Source organism: Sceloporus occidentalis, unplaced genomic scaffold (genome assembly GCF_023333645.1).
Source record: "Sceloporus occidentalis isolate IW3139 unplaced genomic scaffold, rSceOcc1.0.p SCAF_5, whole genome shotgun sequence".
Lineage (NCBI taxonomy): Eukaryota > Metazoa > Chordata > Lepidosauria > Squamata > Phrynosomatidae > Sceloporus > Sceloporus occidentalis.
The window spans coordinates 48,261,262-48,282,851 of record NW_028316985.1 but is presented as its reverse complement, the minus strand read 5'-3'; the positions used below and the strand labels follow the sequence as shown (position 1 = coordinate 48,282,851).

General features: G+C 37.6%; 1 protein-coding gene across 2 annotated transcripts in view; it reads left to right on the top strand.

The window, feature by feature from the left end:
- LRRIQ1 (leucine rich repeats and IQ motif containing 1) overlaps positions 1-21,590 on the top strand; it is a 132,553-nt gene that overhangs the window by 75,218 nt on the left and 35,745 nt on the right. For both annotated transcript variants that reach the window (XM_089524009.1, XM_089524010.1), the window contains 5 exons: positions 1,421-1,510; positions 3,470-3,591; positions 4,138-4,233; positions 5,135-5,220; positions 16,864-16,965. In XM_089524009.1, the coding sequence (XP_089380135.1) occupies positions 1,421-1,510; positions 3,470-3,591; positions 4,138-4,233; positions 5,135-5,220; positions 16,864-16,965 (496 nt within the window). The remainder of the gene's footprint in view (positions 1-1,420; positions 1,511-3,469; positions 3,592-4,137; positions 4,234-5,134; positions 5,221-16,863; positions 16,966-21,590) is intronic.

The following is a 21,590-nucleotide window of genomic DNA, read 5'->3' as shown; positions in this document are numbered from 1 at the left end:
TGCCTTCCTTTCCCAATTTGGTCCAAGGTGATGTCGAACAGTTGGTGGAGTTGGTTTATCTGATAAGTAAAAGAGACTTGCGAGGAAAGGAAATATCTTGACAGTACAAACAAGAGGAGACAAAAGAGAAGGTGGAAGAAGGGGAACAAATGTGAAATATGAAAGCTGCTGTAATGGGTCTTTATTTCCACTTTTGTAGACAACCCTATAGATTGAGTTTCAGAAACTAATACAGAATAATTGACAGAAAGGGAAATAGGAATTGTATCTAGCTGGGTTTGTCAGCCAATGTTACCTTTCTAATCTTACTGTAGACCCACATCTTCCCCCCTCCCAACAACCCATCTTCATTGGCAAGGTGGAGGCCTTCCCGAGGAGATCTTAAGGGCATGGGGTCAAGACTGAAGGAGAAGGAAAACCTAATTTCAAAAGGAGAAATGTGATCACACAATATAAAATGATCTCTAGATCTGAACAGGGTGATTTTGAATTGCTGAAAAGCTGAGGCTAACATTCACCCATCCTTTCTGATAATTTACCTTTATAGTGGGCAACAGGATGGACTTCATGTGAAAAAGAAAAAGGGAAAATACAGAGGCCATGTGATGAATGGGTAGAAGAAACAGTGGATAGAGGCTAGACAGCGGAGAAAGGAGAAAATAGAGAGCTCAAGGAGGGAGGGAGGGAAATATAAAGGAAAGGGAGATGGGCTGGATCTGTTAGTACCCCCCCCCAAAAAAAAAAAAAAGTGGTGTGAAGACAGCAGCATGCTCAGAAATAGGACTATGAAACAACAAAAGATTGATGAAGAGATATGAATGAAGCAACATCCAAGGAAAAGGAAGTTGGAGCAAAGTCATCCTGGGACATTCTCTCAGTCATTTAATGATAAGCCTCCTCTCTATGCAGTTTAACACAATCAGATGGACCTTTTGCTTTTGTTACTATGTAAGAAAAGGATTCTCTCTATTTTACAGTAGTACTGATGCTTGTGAAATCACAGCCCTTTACAACTATGCTTTGAATTTGGCTCCTAGCTCTGTTGTTCTACATTTTGATAAACCACTAAATAAATATATAATCCAGAGTGAAATTACACATGCTCATCAGTTGTTGAATCTCTGGATTCAGTCCTTGCTTTATCTCAGTGACTAAAGAGCAGTTAAAAGTAATTTAGAATCCAGATTCCTCCTACTGGAGTTACTGTAAATTAGAGGGAATTAAAGTATATCAATTACTTCAAAGTTTTCTTTATATTTTCCTTGAAAGTGTCATTGCTGCAAGTCACATTTTTAACATGTGGTCCTGAAATGCTGAAAACAGCATGTAAATGTCATACCTTACAAAAGTTAGCAAAATGAAATTGATATTATTCCTGCACTATTGACTTCATTTCTTTCTTCTTCTTTTTTTATTTCAGGCTGTCATAGAGAAAGAATGGCCAGCTTTGGATTCCACCCACTTCCTTTCACAAACACCACTATCCTCAAACCATTTGCCCTTGCCAAAGGTAACATGTCAAAGAAACTTTCTTCATCTTTGGCCTTTGTTCATTCTTTAAGGATCTTGCTATACTTGGTGTGATTAATATAGCAATTTATTGACTGAAAAAACATAATTACTTTTAGAAGCCTCGGACTTCCTCTTCATCCCCAGATGTAATTTTTCATGTAGCTTTTGTTTCATTAACTTCATTCAACCCCACCCCACCCCCTTATTTTGGCTTTCTTTCAACACTTTACTTCACAGTAGCGAAAAAAGAAAAAAGATGTACCTCAGCTGCACATTTGGCAGTGGATTAAAAATTGCTAGTTGACACAGTGCATTAAAAATATTGAAGCCTGCATTATATGGCAACAGCTGAGAATTTTCAGAACAACTAAAGATCATTGAACTGTACTGTCTGTTAGCTATTTGATAAACTTTGAAGTTTTGGCTTTCTTTATGTTACGTAATGTGTTCCTTAACAATATTTGTGCTAGCAGTAAAATAGGGAATGGTCATAAACTGAGGACTGTAGTGCTTAATGTACGTTATTTTTTTTCTCTCTCTCATGGGAGTAATTAAATGCAAGCCTTACACTCTTATCTTAAGCAGTTTTCCTTCAACATGAATTCATCGATTTCAAGTATATGTGTTAAGATTGGGGTGCCCAGCCTGTGATTTTGCAACTGTAGCTTTACTTTGAATTTTGTACTGCTCCAGATCATCACCTGTTCACATTTTACGTACATGGAGTTGGTTAAGTGCATTCCAGATTATTGTAAAATGATTCTTGCTGCGATCCAGTAAAATGGAATATGTCTGTGGGGAAAACTGCACAGATAGCTTCATGTTTCTTTGACGTTTCTATGTAGGCTTCTTATAATATAACACAGGGCAGTTTTTTTCCCTCTTCAAAACATGTTACCTGAAACAATCTTTAACCTCACAGGGTTCTTTCCAGTGTGTACTTACAGCTGTCTTGTGTCATCAGATTTCTCTAATTGCATATTGCTTTTGTTTGCTGTCTTCCACTGTCTCCCACCATAAATTTCAAGTGTTGCTTGTCACATAGTTCTACCAGCTCAACTGCAGAAGTTCTTCACCAGTGCTAGGTATTCTTGAAAGAATCATCCCTTAACCAAAAAAAGCTTGCTTTGTGATTGCCAAGGTCTACATATCAAACTACACAAATTGTTGTGAGAGGAGGAAGAAAGTAGCTTGTCATGAAGGAAGTTTGCCATGGCAATAGCTTGTAACATGGGATTGCCTTGAACACAATCTGGAATTTTTAACTAGTGAAAAAAATGCAATTAACTGCCTCCATATATGATATATCATCCGTGATAGCCACCAATGTTTTTCCAGGTCCAATAAAAGATTTTGGTTTAATCTTTAAAGCCTGTCATACTTGAGATTCCAGTCTCATTAAGACCAAGCTTCCCTGAATTAATCACTTTACTGGTTATATTCCTCAAATCTGTTCCAGTTTTGTATCCCATCAGTGCAGGAGAAAGTTTGGTTGCTAGAAATTCAGGCCTACTAGATGTTGGACTGCCACTTCCATCTGTCAAAGCCAACATAGCCAGTGGTGAGAAATTTGGGGAGTTGCGGTCCAACAACATCTGAAGGCCCCTGCTTTACAGTGATTGTGGCAAGGCTTTCTCCAGAGCTGCATTGTTTCAGTTCTTTGGTTGCCCCTGAAACTGGATTGGGATTCCTGTTTTGACTGAGTGAGCATTTTATGAATTGTGCTGGTCAAATTGTGAAAGGTGGTTAAATATTTTCTATTGCATTTTGCTGTGGGTTTTTAAAAATTCTGTTAAAGTATTTATTAAGTCACCCATAGACTGCCCTGAACCTAAGATAAATAGTTTATACATATTTCAAATAAATGAAAGTAACTTGCAAGTTGGCTTTTACTTGTGCTCATGTTCTAGCAGAAGAGAACTATTTGATTAAACATTTTTCTTCCTCTGTTTACAAGTATAATGAAACTGCAAGATGTGAAGACAAGTCACATCATTTAGAGTGGCCTTCACATAAAACCTGGCAGGTTAGGGAAAGACCAGAATCATTCTTGTTGGAAAACAACCAGATTAGTAACAGGTAAGTCAAATGAACTGCTTTGAATGTTTCTGTCTGACACTAACTGCACACTGACAAGAACCAGAAAACGCATAGGAAGAGTAATTAGAACTTCTTGTTGCTTTGCTATTTTTAATTCATGTGATTCATTAAGTTTTAAGTGCATGTGATCGTAACTAAAGTGGTACAAATCAAAAGCAGAATGGTAGCTCTTCAATGAGCCAATGTTTACTCATTATTTTTTAAAAGCCCATAAAAGTACTAAATACTCAAGCTCTAATGTTTTTTTAAAAAAAATTAAGTAGGCCTTAAAATGCAGATATCTAAGACAGATAAGAGAAGAAGGGATTCTTACAGTTTTATATTCATTTGTAGAAAAATCCTGAAATGTGCTTTGAGTAATTGAAGTGTAAACATTTCATGTATATGTCTGACTTTTATTATTCTCCAAGATAAAGTCTTCCTGGAGCATTAAAATAGATTTTATTTCTGAGATTTAGAAGTCATGGGCTGCAGATACTTCTGTTACTAGGCTAGCTTTCAACTTCTTTTCTGTGTTCTCCTCAGGTCAGAGAAGAGAATACTGTCACAGCTCTGCGACATGAAACCACCTGAAAAGTCATCGTTAAGAACAGAAAAAGAAGAAAAAATTTCAGAAGAATGGTATGTTTGGCTTTTCATGGTTACATTTTTAATGATGATTTTATTTGTCCAGAGTTGAAAGTTTACATAATAGTATTGATTGTTGACATCTTAGCCTATGTTTGTGCTGTTCCCTGTAATACTGTGTGATATCCTTGCAGTGTGTTAGAGAAAGCATTATGGTATGTTTTCTGAGACTGCAACAACATAACTAAACATAACTTCATAGTGAAGGCAAAAGGACAGTTGCTACAGTAGTAATAAGTCATTCGAGATTCATTGATCTGTATGCATATTTTTGAAATACAGTACACCTTTCTTAATTTCAGTTTGAAAATATCAATTGAACATTATCAAGGATTGTGGCCTATGACATAGCATCTGCATAGAGTGAACCCTCAGCATCAGTGAGCTGATGATCTGCAGATTTGTCCACCTACAGATCAACATTTCCCATATTATTCAAGGGCAGTTTGTGAATGCGGACAAGCTGTCACATCCATGTTGCCACCATTGAATAATATCAGGCATGACCATCTATGGCTTTTTTCATTTGTGGTGAACATGGAACTGAAAACCCCACAGATGGGAAGGGTTCACTATATATACAGTACTTCATCTATAGTGTTGTAGCCAAACATGTATATACATTCCAAATAGTTACACGTGGGTTCTTCATGGGCATCTGAGGTTTTCAAGCCTCGTCTTTTCACTTGTCCTTTCGTTTGCAAGGAAACTAAGTCACCTCCAAAAACAAAACACCCACCAGAGCAATTTCCAGTGTGACATAATGGTATAACTGCAAGAGAAATCAACAGCTTTTACATATGTGAATAAAAGACTTTAGGTGTACAAAAAGGTTCTGTGGGCATAAGTTGCTTTTTAACACATACTCACTAACTTAGACCTCTTCTTTTTTTAGGGGTTTTAAAGATATTTCTACTGCACAGCTAATGCTGAGAAGAGCTCATAAAATGAAAGCAAAGAAAACTAATACTAAAAAAATTGGTGAGCAAATAGTACTGTTAAATTATGTGCTATAAATTAGATCTCAAAAACTGACACAGTATCTTGACACTTGTTTTTTTTTCTCCAAAAAAATAAAGCCTCCTCTCCTTTAGTCCTCATAAAATAATTGACACATCATTAGTTGATCAATATTAATCATTCTGGCTACATGTTAATTTAATAATAATTTGTTTTATTTATATACCGCTATTCCAAAGATCATAGCGGTGAACAGCAAGTAAGCTAATTAGCAAATAAGCTAATTTGCCCCCAACAGTCTGGGTACTCATTTTAGCGACCTCGGAAGGATGCAAGCCTGAGTCGAGCTTGGGCCCTTTTGCTGGTCTTGAACTCACAACCTTGTGGTTTTGAGTGAATGGCTGGAGTACAGGCATTTAACCACTGCGCCACCAGGGCTCCATGTTGTCCTTCTTTCACCAGCAGGCACATTTTGACAACTTACAGGTTGTTGAGGAAGGGGATTTTAATTCTTTTAATTTGAGGTCTGCAATTCTTTTCTCCTCCCTCTTTGTGCCTTTTAAATTGTTCTCAGTCAGTCCTGAAAAAAAGTGGGCTATATGTGAAATAAATAAATGAAATTATGGGATCTGTGATTATGCTGCTATTAGAAATGTAGACAGAGCTAAAAAAGGAAAAATCACAAAGCTTCCACAGTCCACAAAGTTGCTCTGAGAGATCTCTATATACAGTGACACAGGGAGCCCCACATACATCACTGCAGTCAGTTGTTACTATTTTAATTAGGTGGCCAGTGGCTGTGTACTGTTGGATTAACTTTTTGATTGCATAATTTCAATGCAAAGCAAATGTATTTTCCTAAAACATTTTTCTTAATTTTTAAAATGTATTTATTTATTTAATAATTAATTATTTTTATAAAGGCAGGCTTTCCAAAGTGCAGACAGTGCAAATAAAATATCCTTTTAGTCCAGTCATAGGCTTTTCTTAGAATACCTCTTAGGAAGTGTAGTGTTTAATATGTTGGCATGCTAGCAAAAATTGCTTGCTGGAAAACAAAATCTGCTCAGAATATATCTTTGTCATAGAAACAGCTATTTTGTTAATGGTATGTATATGCTGTCCTGATTTAAGAAATGCCATGTAAGATAAATAAAATAAATATTGATGTTTTGTTGTTTCATGGCCATGGAGAAGTCATCAAGGTTTATCACTACATATGCTTAGATATTTAAAATATATTACAAATCTGATATTTCTGCAGACCGGTGTTACTAGAAGAGATGAATAGAATAGTTCTGTGCCAGAGAATCATGTTCCCTTATTTATGCACTGCCTTTCAACCAAAAAGATGCCTAAGACCTTCATATGTACAAGCCATATGTTTTCTATAGATTTAGGAAAGGGTGTTTCACTAATAATGTAGAAGGAGGCTGCAGCCAGAAATAATCTGGTTTGACCCCACTTTAATTGCCATGGCACCATGCTATGGAATTCTGGGAATTGTACTTGGCTGTGGCACCAGAGCAAAGCAAAGCTCTAGTGTCCCACCAAACTACAATTCCCAGAATTCCATAGCCATGGCAGCTTAAAGTGGGGTGAAACCAGATTATTTCTGCAGTGCAGATGCAGCCTAATTTATATGAAGGAATCTGAAGAAATATATTGACTATTTGTTCTAATCTAGGCATTATAGTTTTAGTGTAAAATGAAGATATATAAGAGCATTATTTCTGGTTGTTACCATTTTTAAATTGGAAAAGGTTAATGTGCCCATAACATAAACTTCTAATCTCAGGTATTTACAATGAGTTAGAGCCAGATGTATTCATGCTTATCACATATACCTTGGAATCAACTGCCCCTGATTTTAATGTGTGTACTCTAAGATTAATTAAGTCTGGATTCAACCTGCCACCAGTTTGATATTTTGCATATTATTTGAAACTTAAGTACTGGAAGGACAATAGTGCACTTTTTGACCCTTTTTGTACTTTACTATTAATGCATTATGTCTTCTATATACAGTAATTAGTTCAAGAGGAGAGGTTTAATTGGGTTAAGGTTTTGTGGGAGGAGTGATGTGAGATTTAAAATGCATCACATATTTTTTGTTGCTAAATCATGTGTGCCTTTTAAAAATGCAATTTAAAATCTTGTCAATGTGACAAACAAAAAGAAAATAGAGGGTACCCCAAAGTAGTGCATACAAGTTCAGTGATTCTCATGGCCTCCCACCCTGTTCTATCACACTGTTTTGAGAGGAGGATATATCTGGCATCCAGCTGAATCTTTCACATGTGTACAAGTTGGTGGCCCATATATCATTTGCAATTAATGGGACTCATTGGAGTTTATCATCTTTTATCCATATGTGGACTGTTTTATGTTACTAGTGATTAATCCAATACTAGACAATTATTTCTTAAAATATATCAAAGTCAGCTATTCTGTTTTTGTTTCTGTAAAGGACTTCTGGATGCTCTAATTTTAAAAAGATTGGGTCTACCTTTTCTTCTGTGTTTTCACATTTCTCTTCTGTGCTAATTTCATAACGGGATGAGAATACAATCAGTATATAATCAGAGAATTCTTATAGTTAAGAATGTCTGCTGTGAGCTGCAAGTCACTGGTTCAAATTTCAATTCAGCCCTAATTTCAAGAAACTGGGAATCTCAACCATCTTATGATAATAACAATATTGGTCATGAGGGGGTGTTTGGATAGATTACTGGGACAATGTGGGATAAAATGCTTTGAACATTTAAGAGTACTATTTTATACATTACTGATTTTTTTATTTAAAAAAAACTTTGCAATACTGGTGGAGACACATGCATGCTCCCCAAATTCCTGGCTACTGAAAGTGACTAAAATATAGTACATCTTAAACACACCCATAAATAAATTATTGGAATTATTATAGGGTTTTGTTTTGTTTTTTTTGGGGGGGGGGGGGTGGGGGGGTTGGCTTAAAAATCAAACTTTCTCATCCTCATCATTATTTTTAGTCCGGGAATTGGAACCCATTGGCCCTGAAGATACTGTGGGACTCCAACTCCCATCAGGCTTATCTAGCATGGCCACTGGTATAGGACAATGGAAGCCATAGTCCAACATCTGGAATGCTACAGGTTACTTATTACTTTTTGATATGTTCATTTAGGCTTTTCCCATTAAAATCAAATAGATTTGAATTGGTAACAACCATATATACTTGTATATAAGTTGAGACATTTAGTTTAAAAATTGACCCAAAAACATTGGGTCAACTTATCCATGGATCAATGTAAGTACCGTACCTTACCTCTTATCAAAAAAAAGGAACCATCTCCTCCTCTGTATAGAGTGGTGAAAGGCAAGAGCATAGTCAAATGATTCCCAAAATGTGTGTCTCACCCTCCCAGAGGCCAATGGATAGATCCAAGGGGGCATTGAGAGGAAAGGGGATGGCAGCAGGTAAAGGGGATGGCAGGGGGGGTCTTCAGTCAAAGGATTGGTCCACAAGAAAGACAAGGGAAATCAGCAGCCTTAAGGGCCATGATGAAGATGAGGGTTGTATGAAACATCTTTTCAGGGTCTCTTAATATCACAGCCTTGCTGATCACTTGTGTTGTGGTGTCTCCTACTCTTCACCTCCCCATGCAAGCTTAATCTCCTAGTTATGTCTTTCACTAGTAGTGATGGCTGGGAAATTCTCATGAGGCCTGGTTTCAGGGCATTGCTTCTGTTGTTATGAGCAATTGTTATTGTTATTTTGGGACAGACTGACAGACTGGAGCAAGAAGTTAAGAGTACATAGTAGTGAGGAAGAAGTAGTGGCAAAAAGGAGCTTTCAAATTTGGGACCCTGATTCAACTTTGTGAGCTTTGCCAGGACTTGGCTGGTAGGCTCGAGCTGCGCTGTTGCTCCTGCTTTCTTTCATCAGACAGGCTGAGAATAGATAGCTGAAGAAACAATGGGGGGGGATATGAAGCTGTGTGGGGAAGGTACAGCTCTGGGGAAGGAGGGCGAGGAATATCTGGGGCCAATTCTTAGGGAAAGTCCTTTACCTTGGACTGGCTCCTGTAACTAAAATCTCTCCCTTTCCTCATCCATGCCAGTCTCAAGTTCAGAGCATGTGGCTTCTGTAAACCCCCTATGTACTGGCTGCACCCCTCTCCATCCCAACAAAGGATGGAGAGTCTTTCCTCATTGAGAAGAAGTGTCTCCCTTTGCATTTGGTCACCTTGGGAGCAGCAACTGAGCAGATGGCTGAACAGCAGCAGAGGGGCCTCTTACCCACATTGGCCTTTGTTACAGGGCCAGCATGACCACAGCCAGTTGCTCAGTTGCTGCTCCCAGAGTAACCAGGTGGCAAAGGGAGCAGCAACCAAGACTGGTTGTTTTGCATTTGTAGTAGAAAAAAAGGCATAATATCAAGAGATATGGAAGGATGCTCGGGTTGTCACCAAAGAGGAAAAGGGGTGGTAGCCCAAAATAGTTTGGGGACTACTAGCTTAGTCCATTCCAGAAGAACATAAAAGAAGCACCAACACTGTCTGTTCTCTCCTTCACAGTGCCACATCTGCCCTTTTTTACTGCCTGGGTAGGAAAATGGTGGCAGCAGCTCTTTGGCACTTCCCCTCAATGGATCTCTAAGAAAGTAGAGGGAGTAAGTGCTTCTTTTAGGTTCTGCCAGAAAGGACTCAGACTGTCCTTTGTCACTCTGTTCAGAGAAGAGGATTCCAATAATGTTATCCCAGCAATGAGAAATCAGGCTTTGAACAATTTAAGTAAGATATTTGTGTTTATTTGTTAGCTTTTCTGGGTTAAAAGCAGGCAAAATTATCACACTGAGGTTAAACGCTATAATCACTGATAACGTAATTGCCATTTTCTTTGCTTTGCCTTTACATTCTTTTTGGCATGTGTGCATTTTCTTAGTCCTGCTCAAGCCTGGTCATTTCCCCCATACGTTGCACAGCCGTCATCTACCATACTATCCTCCTCATCCATCCAGTCTTTAGAGTGAGCATAAACAGCTGTGCCTGCCAGAATGTGTAAATTCTTTGGCATTGTTTTAATTTGCTTTGTTCTTTATATCCTTTGTTACATGCCCCTATGTTTTGTCCTCAATTTATCCATAGGTCATATCAAAATCAATCATTTTGGTCCCAAAACCTGCCCTCAACATATATGTGAGGTTGACCTATACATAGTATGTACTGAAATCCAGCCCCATTAATTTTCCTTAGATTTTAGCACCAATAAATTTCTCAGGACTAGATCCCTGTAGCTGAGCCACATTACACAAAAGCATTTCCCAGCACAGATTATCATTTGTGTATAGGAAACGACATAAATTCTGTATGTTTGCTATCAACTGTTAAGAGCACAAATGGATCTAGTTTACATGTTCATATCCCAGGACTTCCTACTTGGTAGCTAGTCCTCAAGGAATGTAACATAACTGTTACATGGATTTGTAATTGGTTGACCGGCCGAACCCAAAGGATGCTCAACAATTACTCCTTTTCATCCTGGAGAGAAGTGACCAGTGGGGTCCCACAGGGTTCTGTCCTGGGCCCAGTGCTGTTCAACATCTTTATCAATGTCTTGGATGACAGAATTGGAGGTATACTTATCAAATTTGCAGATAACACCAAATTAGGAGGAGTAGCTAATACCCCTGAGGACAGAATCAAAATTCAGAATGACCTTAATAGATTAGAAAGCTGGGCCAAAGCTAACAAAATGAATTTCAACATGAAGAAATGTAAGGTACTGCACCTAGGGCAGAAAAATGAAATGAAGAAATATAGGATGGGTGACACCTGGCTGAACGAGACTACATGTGAAAAGGATCTAGGAGTCGAAATAGACCAAAAATTGAACATGAGTCAACAGTGTGATGCAGCAGCTAACAAGGCCAATGTGATTTTAAGCTGCATCAATAGAAGTATAGTGTCTAGATCAAGAGAAGTAAGAGTGCCACTCTATTCTGCTCTGGTCAGGCCCCACCTGGAATACTGTGTCTAGTTCCAGGCACCACAATTTAAAAAGGATGTTGAGAAACTGGAGTGGGTCCAAAGAAGGGTGACCAAAATGGTGAAGGGTCTGGAAACCATGTCCTATGAGGAATGACTTAGGGAGCTGGGGATGTTTAGCCTAAAGAAGAGAATGTTAAGGGGTGATATGATAGCCCTATTTAAATACTTGAAGGGATGTCATATTGAGGAGGGAGCAAGCTTGTTTTCTCCTGCTCCAGAGACTAGGACTCAGAGCAATGGATGCAAGCTACAGGAAAAGAGATTCCACCTCAACATTAGGAGGAACTTCCTGACAGTAAGGGCTATTTGATCGTGGAACATGGAGTGTAGTGGAGTCTCCTTCCTTAGGGGTCTTTAAACAGAGGCTGGATGACCATCTGTCGGGGATGCTTTGATTTAGATTTCCTGCATGGCAGGGGGTTGGACTGGATGGCCCTTTCTCTTCCAATTCTATGATTCTATATTCTAAGGAATGCATACACAGAAAGCTAGACACAGGTCACAGTAATTTTGGTGGTATACACACAATGTATGCAGTTTCTTATGTTAAACATAATCCTGCATATTAAATGTCTCTTGTGTGAATTAGTGCTATTTTCTGGCTATGGAGGCTATTTTTAGATTTCTCTGTTTTTAAGATGTATATATGTCCCTTCTCTAATTTAGCATTCAGAAAAAGGAGACTAAAATAAAATCCACAATATGAATACATCTATTCAATCAATTCATCTTTGAAATCTACTCTATATACTCATGTATAAGTCTTTTTTAGTCAAAAAAATTGACCTCAAAAAACAGAGTCAACATCCACGGGTCAATGTAAGTGCTGTACTTTAACACTTATGAAAAAAAGGAACCATCCCCTGGTAAGGGGCAAGAGTACAATCTGTCCTGGAAGCACTGACCGCCCCCCACTCTCTCATCCAGCCAGCCATTAGGGTGAGCACCAATTGTTATGCCTTGAATTTTGTATATTCTTTTGTAAATCATTGTTTTCCTTTTACTTCATCCTTTAGGTCCTTTGTTGCATGCCCCTAAATTTTACCTTTGACTTATCCATGAGTCATATCAAAATCCATAATTTGGGCCCCAAAATCTGTCCTTGACTTATAGATGAGGTCGACTTATAGTCGAGTAGATACGGTATGTTACATTTTTCTTCTCTGTGGTACAGTGCACAGTTACAGAAAAAGGACCTAGTCGATAGTCACATCTAGAGGGCTTTACCTGACTTCCCTTTTAGATAGTGAATAACTGCCTATTTTACTTTGCATAGGAGTTTGGAGGAAGTTGCCGAAAATCTGGTTTCTATTTTTGTATTAGTTTTAATGTTGCCACTTATGATAGTTATGTTGATTTTAATGTAACTGCTGTATTTTTGTATAACTTGTCATATAACAAATAGTCCATATACCAAAAGGGTGGGAATCGTGATCACGATGGATGGAGCATAATTAAAGTAATGGGAATGGTGAAGAAATGGAACCACTCTGTTGCTCTGTACCAAACATCATATTGACTTCCCCTGTGCCTCCCTTTCATAATTATCTGCTAATGTTCAGAGCCACAGGCAACTAAGACCTTGGCTGATGTTTTTGACAACGTGTACTATAAGTGTAGTGGCAACTCTCAGGATAGCACAATTAGAGAGAAGAGAAACAACAGCAGGAAATGTCTGTTATGCTCACGTCTTGCTTAGTGGCTTTCTAGAAGCATATGTTTGGTCATGGTGATAGATCACCTTTGATGTGATCTACCCAAGCTCTGCTTACATGCTTAAGAACAGAATGGTGAGGGTTTCTGAAGCCATTCATAATTTCCACTGACCATAGAAGCTTCTGCCTACAGGGTGGTTTTGACACCCAGCTCTCTCGGATTCTCTCTCAAGAATCGCTATATTCCCATCCTCTTTTCTCTACCCATATTTCTCTCCAGAAATGGCCAATAGAATCCCCAAGTCTCTGAGAGCTGCTATTGGCTATTCTGCCACATTTGGCAGGCTTGGGCTGCTATTGGGTACTTGAAGGCATAAAATTAATGTTGTTCCTCTATTTGAGGGTGGGCTCAAGGGTAACAGAAGTGGTGTTACCCATCCATGGTACAAGCTGAGAAAGAGCTAGAATGTTGGGTGTGAAGAGACTAGGAGGTTCTAGCCATTTTAAAGATCAGGCTAGAATTTGGACTGAATCCAACCATATTACTTTTGAATAATTTCTCATTGCTTGCTTGGCATCTATAAGCTTTTTCTTTGGATAGTATGTCATGGAAAACTTCTTCATTTCAAAGCAGACGTTCCTTCATGGTACAGTAGAATATTGTTCAGACCATACAAGTAAACTGACTGTAAGCCTGATCTCAAAGTGGGAAAAGGGTGACCCAGATTATTTGTATGGCTGCATGGTTTTATCAAGTTGGTTTTTGACAGGGTCTGAAAGTTTGCATGAGAGGAAATTAGATTTTGGCAAGTGCCCAAATCCTGTTGCCTTCATCAAAAAGAAGGGTTCAGGTTAGCTTTCCATATGTGCTGCAGACATGTACGTGCTGTAGACAACCAGTGTCTGAGTACTTGCTAGACCAGTGCTGTCAGGTAATGGCTCAGAGGGCTGTTCTGCTTTAATCCATTACAGTCATGAATGTTTGTTCAAGCAGTTGTGGCCACAGTTTAACCATACCAAATCTGTGCTGTGATTTATTCATCTGCTGTGTCCACACCAAGTACTTTGCCCTAATAGGAGATAATAAAAAAAGTGTGAGCATGATACTAGAACGTTTTGCAGCCAAAGAGAACTGGCAAAATGTCAAAATATTTTCAAGTATAAAGAATGCCAAACTCTAATTAAACAGCTGTCCATAACATGTCTCTTTGGTTTTAAACACCTACAATTGGCAGATAGGAAATGTATGCTTCAGTTTACTTTCTCATTTTTAGTAGACATGATTTGATTTTTATTTCTAAATCCCAAGGACTACAGTAAAGCAATCCTAAACTCTTTCCTACATTTGCTATCTTGTGGAAACTAAGGCAAAAGTACAGCACAGACATTTTGTTTCCCACTTATATTCTCTCAGCTGGTAGAGCAGCACTGTCAACATCCCAGAAAGACCAGCACACACAGACTATTCTATCAGCCCATCAACTGAGCTATTGGTGGTATTATCCTCCATAACTGTAAAGCCATCTAAGTTGTTGGCCATCGTCACATCTTGTAGTGGCAAATTCCAAAGCTTAACTGTGTTCTTTTGATCTATACTGAATCTTCCATTGCTTTTTCCACATCATGGTAATTTTATACAACTCTGTTATGTTACCCGTAACTCTTTTTAAAAAGTGAAAAAGCCCAAACTTTATAACCTTTCCTGATTATTTGGGTTACCAAGTTTTGATGTTTCTTAACAAGTATAGAATGCACATCAGACACTTCTGCAATGAATAGACAGACAAATTATTCACTAATGATTGACATTATTTTATTGAATAATATGTTCATGAATGTTATTGATACAGCATTACTGTGATTTCTTTTTAAGGATTCATAGTCCACTCTGCCCCAGAGCATTTGACGAACTTTACTTGGCAATCTTCAACACTTAACCCCTCCCCCCAAAAAAACTGTTCTATAGATCTCAGTAGCATAAATAACTTGTTCAATATTATAGTCTATGTAAAATATGGTTGGTTATCTTTCTATTTCCAGCACAAAATAAAATAAAACATGTATGTAATCTCAAAAAACTGCAGTTGATAGGTAGTCCCCTATTAATTGAAGGCAAATGCCAACAGCAAAGACTCCCACCCTTCCTCTGCCAACCTTTTCAGCTAAAAACATCATGTGGCTAGTATTACAGCTGCTGCTTAGGTAACAAAGTCAGAGACACCCAAATGCCAATGAAAAGCTGATAGATCCTTTCTCTCCCAGCTTCCCTTCACTGTTGGAAGAGATATGGGATGAGTTCAACTACTGACTAAGGCTGGGGCTTTATAACCCTAATGCTATGCAGGAGCAAAATGATTTTACCTTTAACACACTTATCGGGACAGTATGAAACTAAGAACTAAGCAACAGCAAGAGAGATGTAGATATATCATAGGTCAATCTACTTTATTTTATTTATTTATGGTATTTATACTGATTTCAATTAATCTAAATTACAGGGTTGTTGGCAGGGAGGACTAATGAAGTAAGAAAGACCTGGTACAGTTGGCACCGCCTGTATATTTACTTACAAATATGTGGGACTGAGCCATGAGGAAACCTTTTTTGTGCCACTGGTTTTTTATGTGCAAAGGGGCCTTAATAAGCTTACATGAAGACATACCAGTGATTTGCTGTATAACAGTAAGCTAAGGGCCTAAACAGATAGGCAGGATATCATAGCCAACGCCCTGGTATCCTACCCGTGGTTTATAGCCAGGTCAGTCCCTTGGCCAGTGAGAAAACGGATAGGTGTTCAAATGCCTGCTGCCACACGATGGAGTCACTGCCATCACCATCACTTGCCCCTTTTCTGCCACTGCCATCACATCCTCTTTGGAGGTCCAACTGCAGCCCGTAAGGGAGGAAACAGGGTGCTTGGCTACATCCACATGGCCAAATATCTCCTTCTGATGTCACAGGCAGAGTTTCAGAGAAACTCAGCTGCAAACAGCCAGTCTTTTAAGGCCAGATTAAGGGCATTTGGGGCTGTGATTGGGCCAGATCTGTGTCCAGTCTGCATGATCTTGGCCCAGCAGTATTGGCCTGCATTGTCTGGACAGGACGATGCCAGGCCAGGGGGAACACATGCCTTTTCACCCATATGTGAAGCCCCTAAGTCAACTATATGTACAGTGCTGCCATTTGAGGATGTCCCGTTTTCAGACATATAGTTCATGCTGATTTGTTTGGTATCACTGATCACCTTTCTTTATAGATAGCACAAGGAGCTTATAGCACTGACATACATTCAGTATGTCTCACAGCCCAGGTACTTCGTGAAATGGAGGTGTTCTTTTTCCAAGGGGATATTGGTTGTCATCCTTTTATATAGGGGGAAAAAACCCAATGTAGAACGATGCCCTGCTTGTTTTTGTGCTTTGCTTGACTGAGCAAATAATCTGCTTTGTACAGCATATATTATTTTAAAAGGATTTAATCCCTTAGAATTCTTCATTAGCTTTAATTCCAGCATGTTAGGGCAAAAGCAAGCTTTAATACCTTCAATGTTCAGTTTTGAAATATACCTTTTTTCAACATCCTCTATATTCCTTATCTGTTGGTTCAGTTACAGTATTTATAGTCTGCCTCTTCTTTTCTCCATAAGAAATGCAGTTGCCAAGTAAAAGACTCAAATGTTAAATCAAATATACAGATTGTAATGGGCATTTTGCTTTATGCTGCTAACTAGTTCATAGAATAATTGAACTACGGAATAATTGTTTGAAATACAGCACATAAATCAAAGTGCTTTTTTTAAATAAAAAAAAACCCTTTTAACTCTTTCATGTTGGAAACAGTATATTTTTCCTTCCTAATGTAAAACCTACAGAAGATATTCTGTTTCTTTTAATAAATGGCTAAAAGGCGAATGCTTCTTTTAGGGAATGAATGAGCAAGATCTGACCTTTTGATTTTAACTTGTTCTTGTCGTCTAGACCCAGCTGTGCGCCTGGCGTTGTTCAAAAACAATGAAAATAAACATCCCCCTGTGAAACCACCAAAGAAGGCACAGACTACAAAAACTGGTTACTTTGAAGGTATGCACAGGAGTTTTATTTTATGTTTATCTTTTTGTTCTGATCTTCCAAAACTCTGCAGATCTCTGATGTGTGGATCAGTTTCCTTAAACTACTTTGCTTTGGGTTAATAGTGACACAAAAACTTTAATCCAGATGATCCAAATATGCTAGTGATAGATTCATTCATATTCATATTCATTCTCATTCTCATTCTCTCTCTCTCTCTCTCTCTTCTCTGCTTGCTCACTCTCAGCACTCAGGTGGAACTTTTATACTCCAGTGTCTCTGAAAACCTACCAAAGTTATATCTTAATTCAAGATATATTTCTCTTACTTCTTGAAAGTTGGGAATTGTGAGGGTGGAATTTAACATCAATAGCAAGAAAGCACACATATGTTATCTGTTAAAAGGGTTGCTAGTTTTGAAAGGGGATGCCCTATGAAGAGAAACAATTAGAAGGGTTTTTTTTTTTAGTTTTTGTTAAACTGGACTGTATTGAGGTAGTTAAAAAAAAGGAATAAGACATTGAAGTTTCTTGACTGCTTTTTGACATTTTGACTGATAAAGAATTATCCATGTTAAAATTAATTCTGGCACAAGCTAGAAAAGGTATAAAAGATACAGTATGTGCAAAATGATATCTGGCAGCCATATATGCAAGACTTTATAATGCTATATTGATAATCATACGTGACTAACTAGTTTGGTTAAAGGTATTTTCATCTTACATACTGTTTGTATTTCAGGATTTTCAGGGTTCAAATAGTCTGCTTCTAGTAACTTACATAATAATGTAGATGGAAGAAATAAAATTGTGCATGTATTGTACTGTGAAAAGACCTTTGAAAATTAATGTTAAACTGAAATTTAAAATGTCTCAGAATAACTACTCTGAACTGACATCAAGTTCTAGCCCTCTTTTGATTTTCAGTAGTTCAAAATTTGCAGGATGATAAACCAAAGTACAATAAGAGAACAAAGATAGGCTGCCAAGCCGATTAATCTCGATAGAGTTTAAATATGGTTTGTATATATTTGCCTTCCATAAATGCTGCACTATTTCCTTTCAGGTCAAATAAGTTTTCAATGTAATAATAGAAACATTATTGCCTAAAAGTCTTCTCAGATGTGAAGTCGAAGGCTTTCATGGCTGGCATCCACAGTTTTTTGTGGGTTTTTCTGGCTATGTGGCTATGTTCTAGAAGAGTTTATTCCTGATGTTTCGCCAGCATCTGTGGCTGGCATCAATGATGCCAGCCACAGATGCTGGCGAAACATCAGGAATAAACTCTTCTAGAACAGGGCCACATATCCCCCCCCCAAAAAAAAAACCCACAAAAAAATATAGTCTTCTCAGACTTAATGATAAATAATCATGATAATTTTCCACATGTTTGTATTATTATCCTTGTTTGTGTATGGGTTCAGGGTTTGTGTATGTTCATGTTTGTTACTTAACAGAATAAAATAAAATGACTTTATATCTATATAGTGGCATATGTTTGTCTAAGTATTCTTTAATTTAAGCAGGTAAATGTAAAGGGTCTTAACTGTGGCCATAAAATATTACACACATCTTATCAGAGAATCTTCAAAAAGCACAATATGGTGGTATATTTTCATACCTATTTTTCTGTAATAGTAGGACAAGCAAAGAAATGCAGGAGAATAAATTCCACATGGTTCATAAGCAAATTAAGAATTGTGAATTTATAAAATTAGCAATAGAAGTTAATGCTGCAATATGAACATAATATTCTATGTGATAAAACATTTTAATATCTTTTTTTCTGGTGAACATTTTTTCACTCATTTTTGGCACAATTTTATGTGGTTTAGTCCATCTTAAACAGCTGTTCATATTAAGCAAGCATGGTATAAGTTAAATGCATTGTCTTTACATGCTTTTTGAGGATCAGACTTGATTCTCATAATTGTTTAGAAAACATTTTTTTAATTTTAAAAGAAAAGGAGGACAGAAAATATTTTTCATTTTTGTTATATGACATCCACTATTTTTCTAGGTACAGTTGAAAAGTTGTGTTCTATATAAAATAGCTCATTCAGCCCTTTAAAAATTGTTCAGAGTGCATGCAATATAGGATAGGGTTTTTGTTATTAATTTTGTTTTTTGCTTTTTACTGAAGACAATTGTTTATGCTAGTCACATTGCTGCTGTTATTGGTGTGTCCCTTCAAATCATTTCCAAACTTAATAGCAATCCTAAGGAAAACCTATCATGCAGATTTCTTGCAAGATTTCATCAGGGGGGCTCATCTTAGAAAATGTCATTTGAACAAGGTGTTTCAGTGGCCAAGTGGAGGTTTGAATGCTGGTTTCCGAGTACTAGTCCATCATACAAACTACTATACCACACTCATGTAGAATCAATTATATACTCCTAATTTTTCATACAATTCCACTTAATTTTGTTTGCTACAAAATATCTCCTATTTAATTTTGCAGAGATATCTAAACTTCTAAAATTATTGATGAGATACTTCAACATAGCATAGTAATCATTTTCTGCCTTAAGTCCCTATACCAGGAAGAAGGCAGTTGTGGAATCAGATCCCAGTTTTGTCATTTTAAAAAAAGGGAATTAGTAGTCTTTTTCTCACTAAGTTTAAGCAATTGAAATTGGAAGAAAAATGCAGCTATACAGGAATAATATATGGCATGTGTAATGACAACCAATTTTAAATTCCACAAGGTCTGACAATGGACTGATACATCATAGTCAACTCGGCTTAAAGTTTCTACAGTGACAAATTATTATTTTTTAAGTGTATGGTTAACACTGACCTATATTGCTTTGTCAACAAAAACAACATCTTATCATCTTGTTGAATTACTGTGTTCATCCTGTGTTGGTGATTTTGACTTCCTTAATGCCTCTCCTTTAACAGTTGCTTGTTTATCCCCATTTACCTATTTGGGGAATCCCATTGTATTTCAATGGCCACATTGTGAGAAAGCATGAATCATTAGAAAAGACAATAATGCTAGAAAAGGTAGATGGCAGCAGAAAGAGAGGGAAACAACACACCAGATGGCTAGACTTAATCAGAAAGGCCACAGGCCTGAGTTTGCAGAGCAGTGGAGGACAGGGATATTGCATAGGTCTCATCCTCAGGGTCACCATGAGTTGTGGTTGACTCAAGGGCAGTTAACAACAACAAATAAAAGACTAAACTCAGAAAAGTTCTCTTCCTAGCTAAGGCCCATCAGATCTTTGACCTATTATCTTCATCATTTTTTACATCTCTCAGCACTGTACAGTGGACCCTTGTTATATGCTGGGGTTTGGTTCCAAGATCCCCCGTTAAAACAAAATCTGTGTATGCTCAAGTCCCATTAAATATAATGACATAGCAAAATGGTGTCCCTTATAAAAAATGGAAAATCAAGGTTAGATATTTGAAATTTATACTTTTTTTGAACATTGTCAGTTTGTGGCATTATGATTGTAGAATTTTTCCCTGAAGAGGATTGCCTGGTATCATCCTTAATCTCCTTTGGTGCCAGGTGATAGATTGATGAATTCTAAAACACAGATCTATTTGGGGATGGTTAAAATGTGTTACTGCTTTGTTTTTTCCTGGGGTGGATTCAAACTAATTGATATTTAGAGTAGACTCACTGAAATAATGCCTAAATTAAGCCCCATTGATTTCAGTGGCTCTTCTCGAAGTATAATTAAGGGGTGAAACAGACCGCCCCTTTACTCTGGCTTCTGGACAGTTTCAGAGTGCAGTGTTTTGATGTGGCATAGTCTGAAGCCTCCCAGAAGCTGGCGTCATGCCACTCACCCGCTGAGATGTGAGCCAGTTTCACAGCACTCTGGCAGTGCTGCAGGAGTGCTATAAAGCCATAGTGATGCAGAAAAGCCAGTTTTTTGCCAGCTCAAAAAAGAGCCACGATATGATGCTTCTTTGTGGGTTGGCAAAAAGCCATATTGGGGCGACAGCATGAGATTGCCACAGTCCCAACCCAGCTTTCACAGGGGCGGCTTGAAGCCATTAAGTTGCAAAATAACTCACTGTGATTTTTAAATTCATTTCTATATTATGTTGTCTTAACTTTTTTTTAATGTTACAAATGTTGCTTGGGAACTTCATACTAAACAAACAATATAAATATTTAAAACATCTTAATTAATAAAAAGTAGAACTCTTTCAAGGCTGGTGAGACTGAAACTCTACTGTTTTAGATTGGACTAGACAAAGTGCAATCCTGGAGCCACCTGCGCTCCCACCCAGCTATTTTTGTGGCTCTCAAATGCTCCAGACTCCCCTGATTAAGAATACCTTAATATGAAGAGTCACAGTTTAAGGGGAAACATTTTGCATTTTTTTGATAGTCATTTAGGTCAGTTGGTATCCCAACAACATGAGATAAGTCCCCCCCCAAAAAAAAAATTTTCAGTATATAATGCTATATGAGATACAATTGTTTAACTCTTACTTATGTGTTTCCACTGTATACATAATGGAAAATTGATGCCAGTGTATATGCCATGTAGTGCAGCTTTTTACATATGTTAGACTGATGGAGGAGGAGGAGATGAAACAATACATTAAAACCATCATATTTTTTTAAAAAAATCTCTGAAGATCTCAGCAAAGACCTTTTCATATAA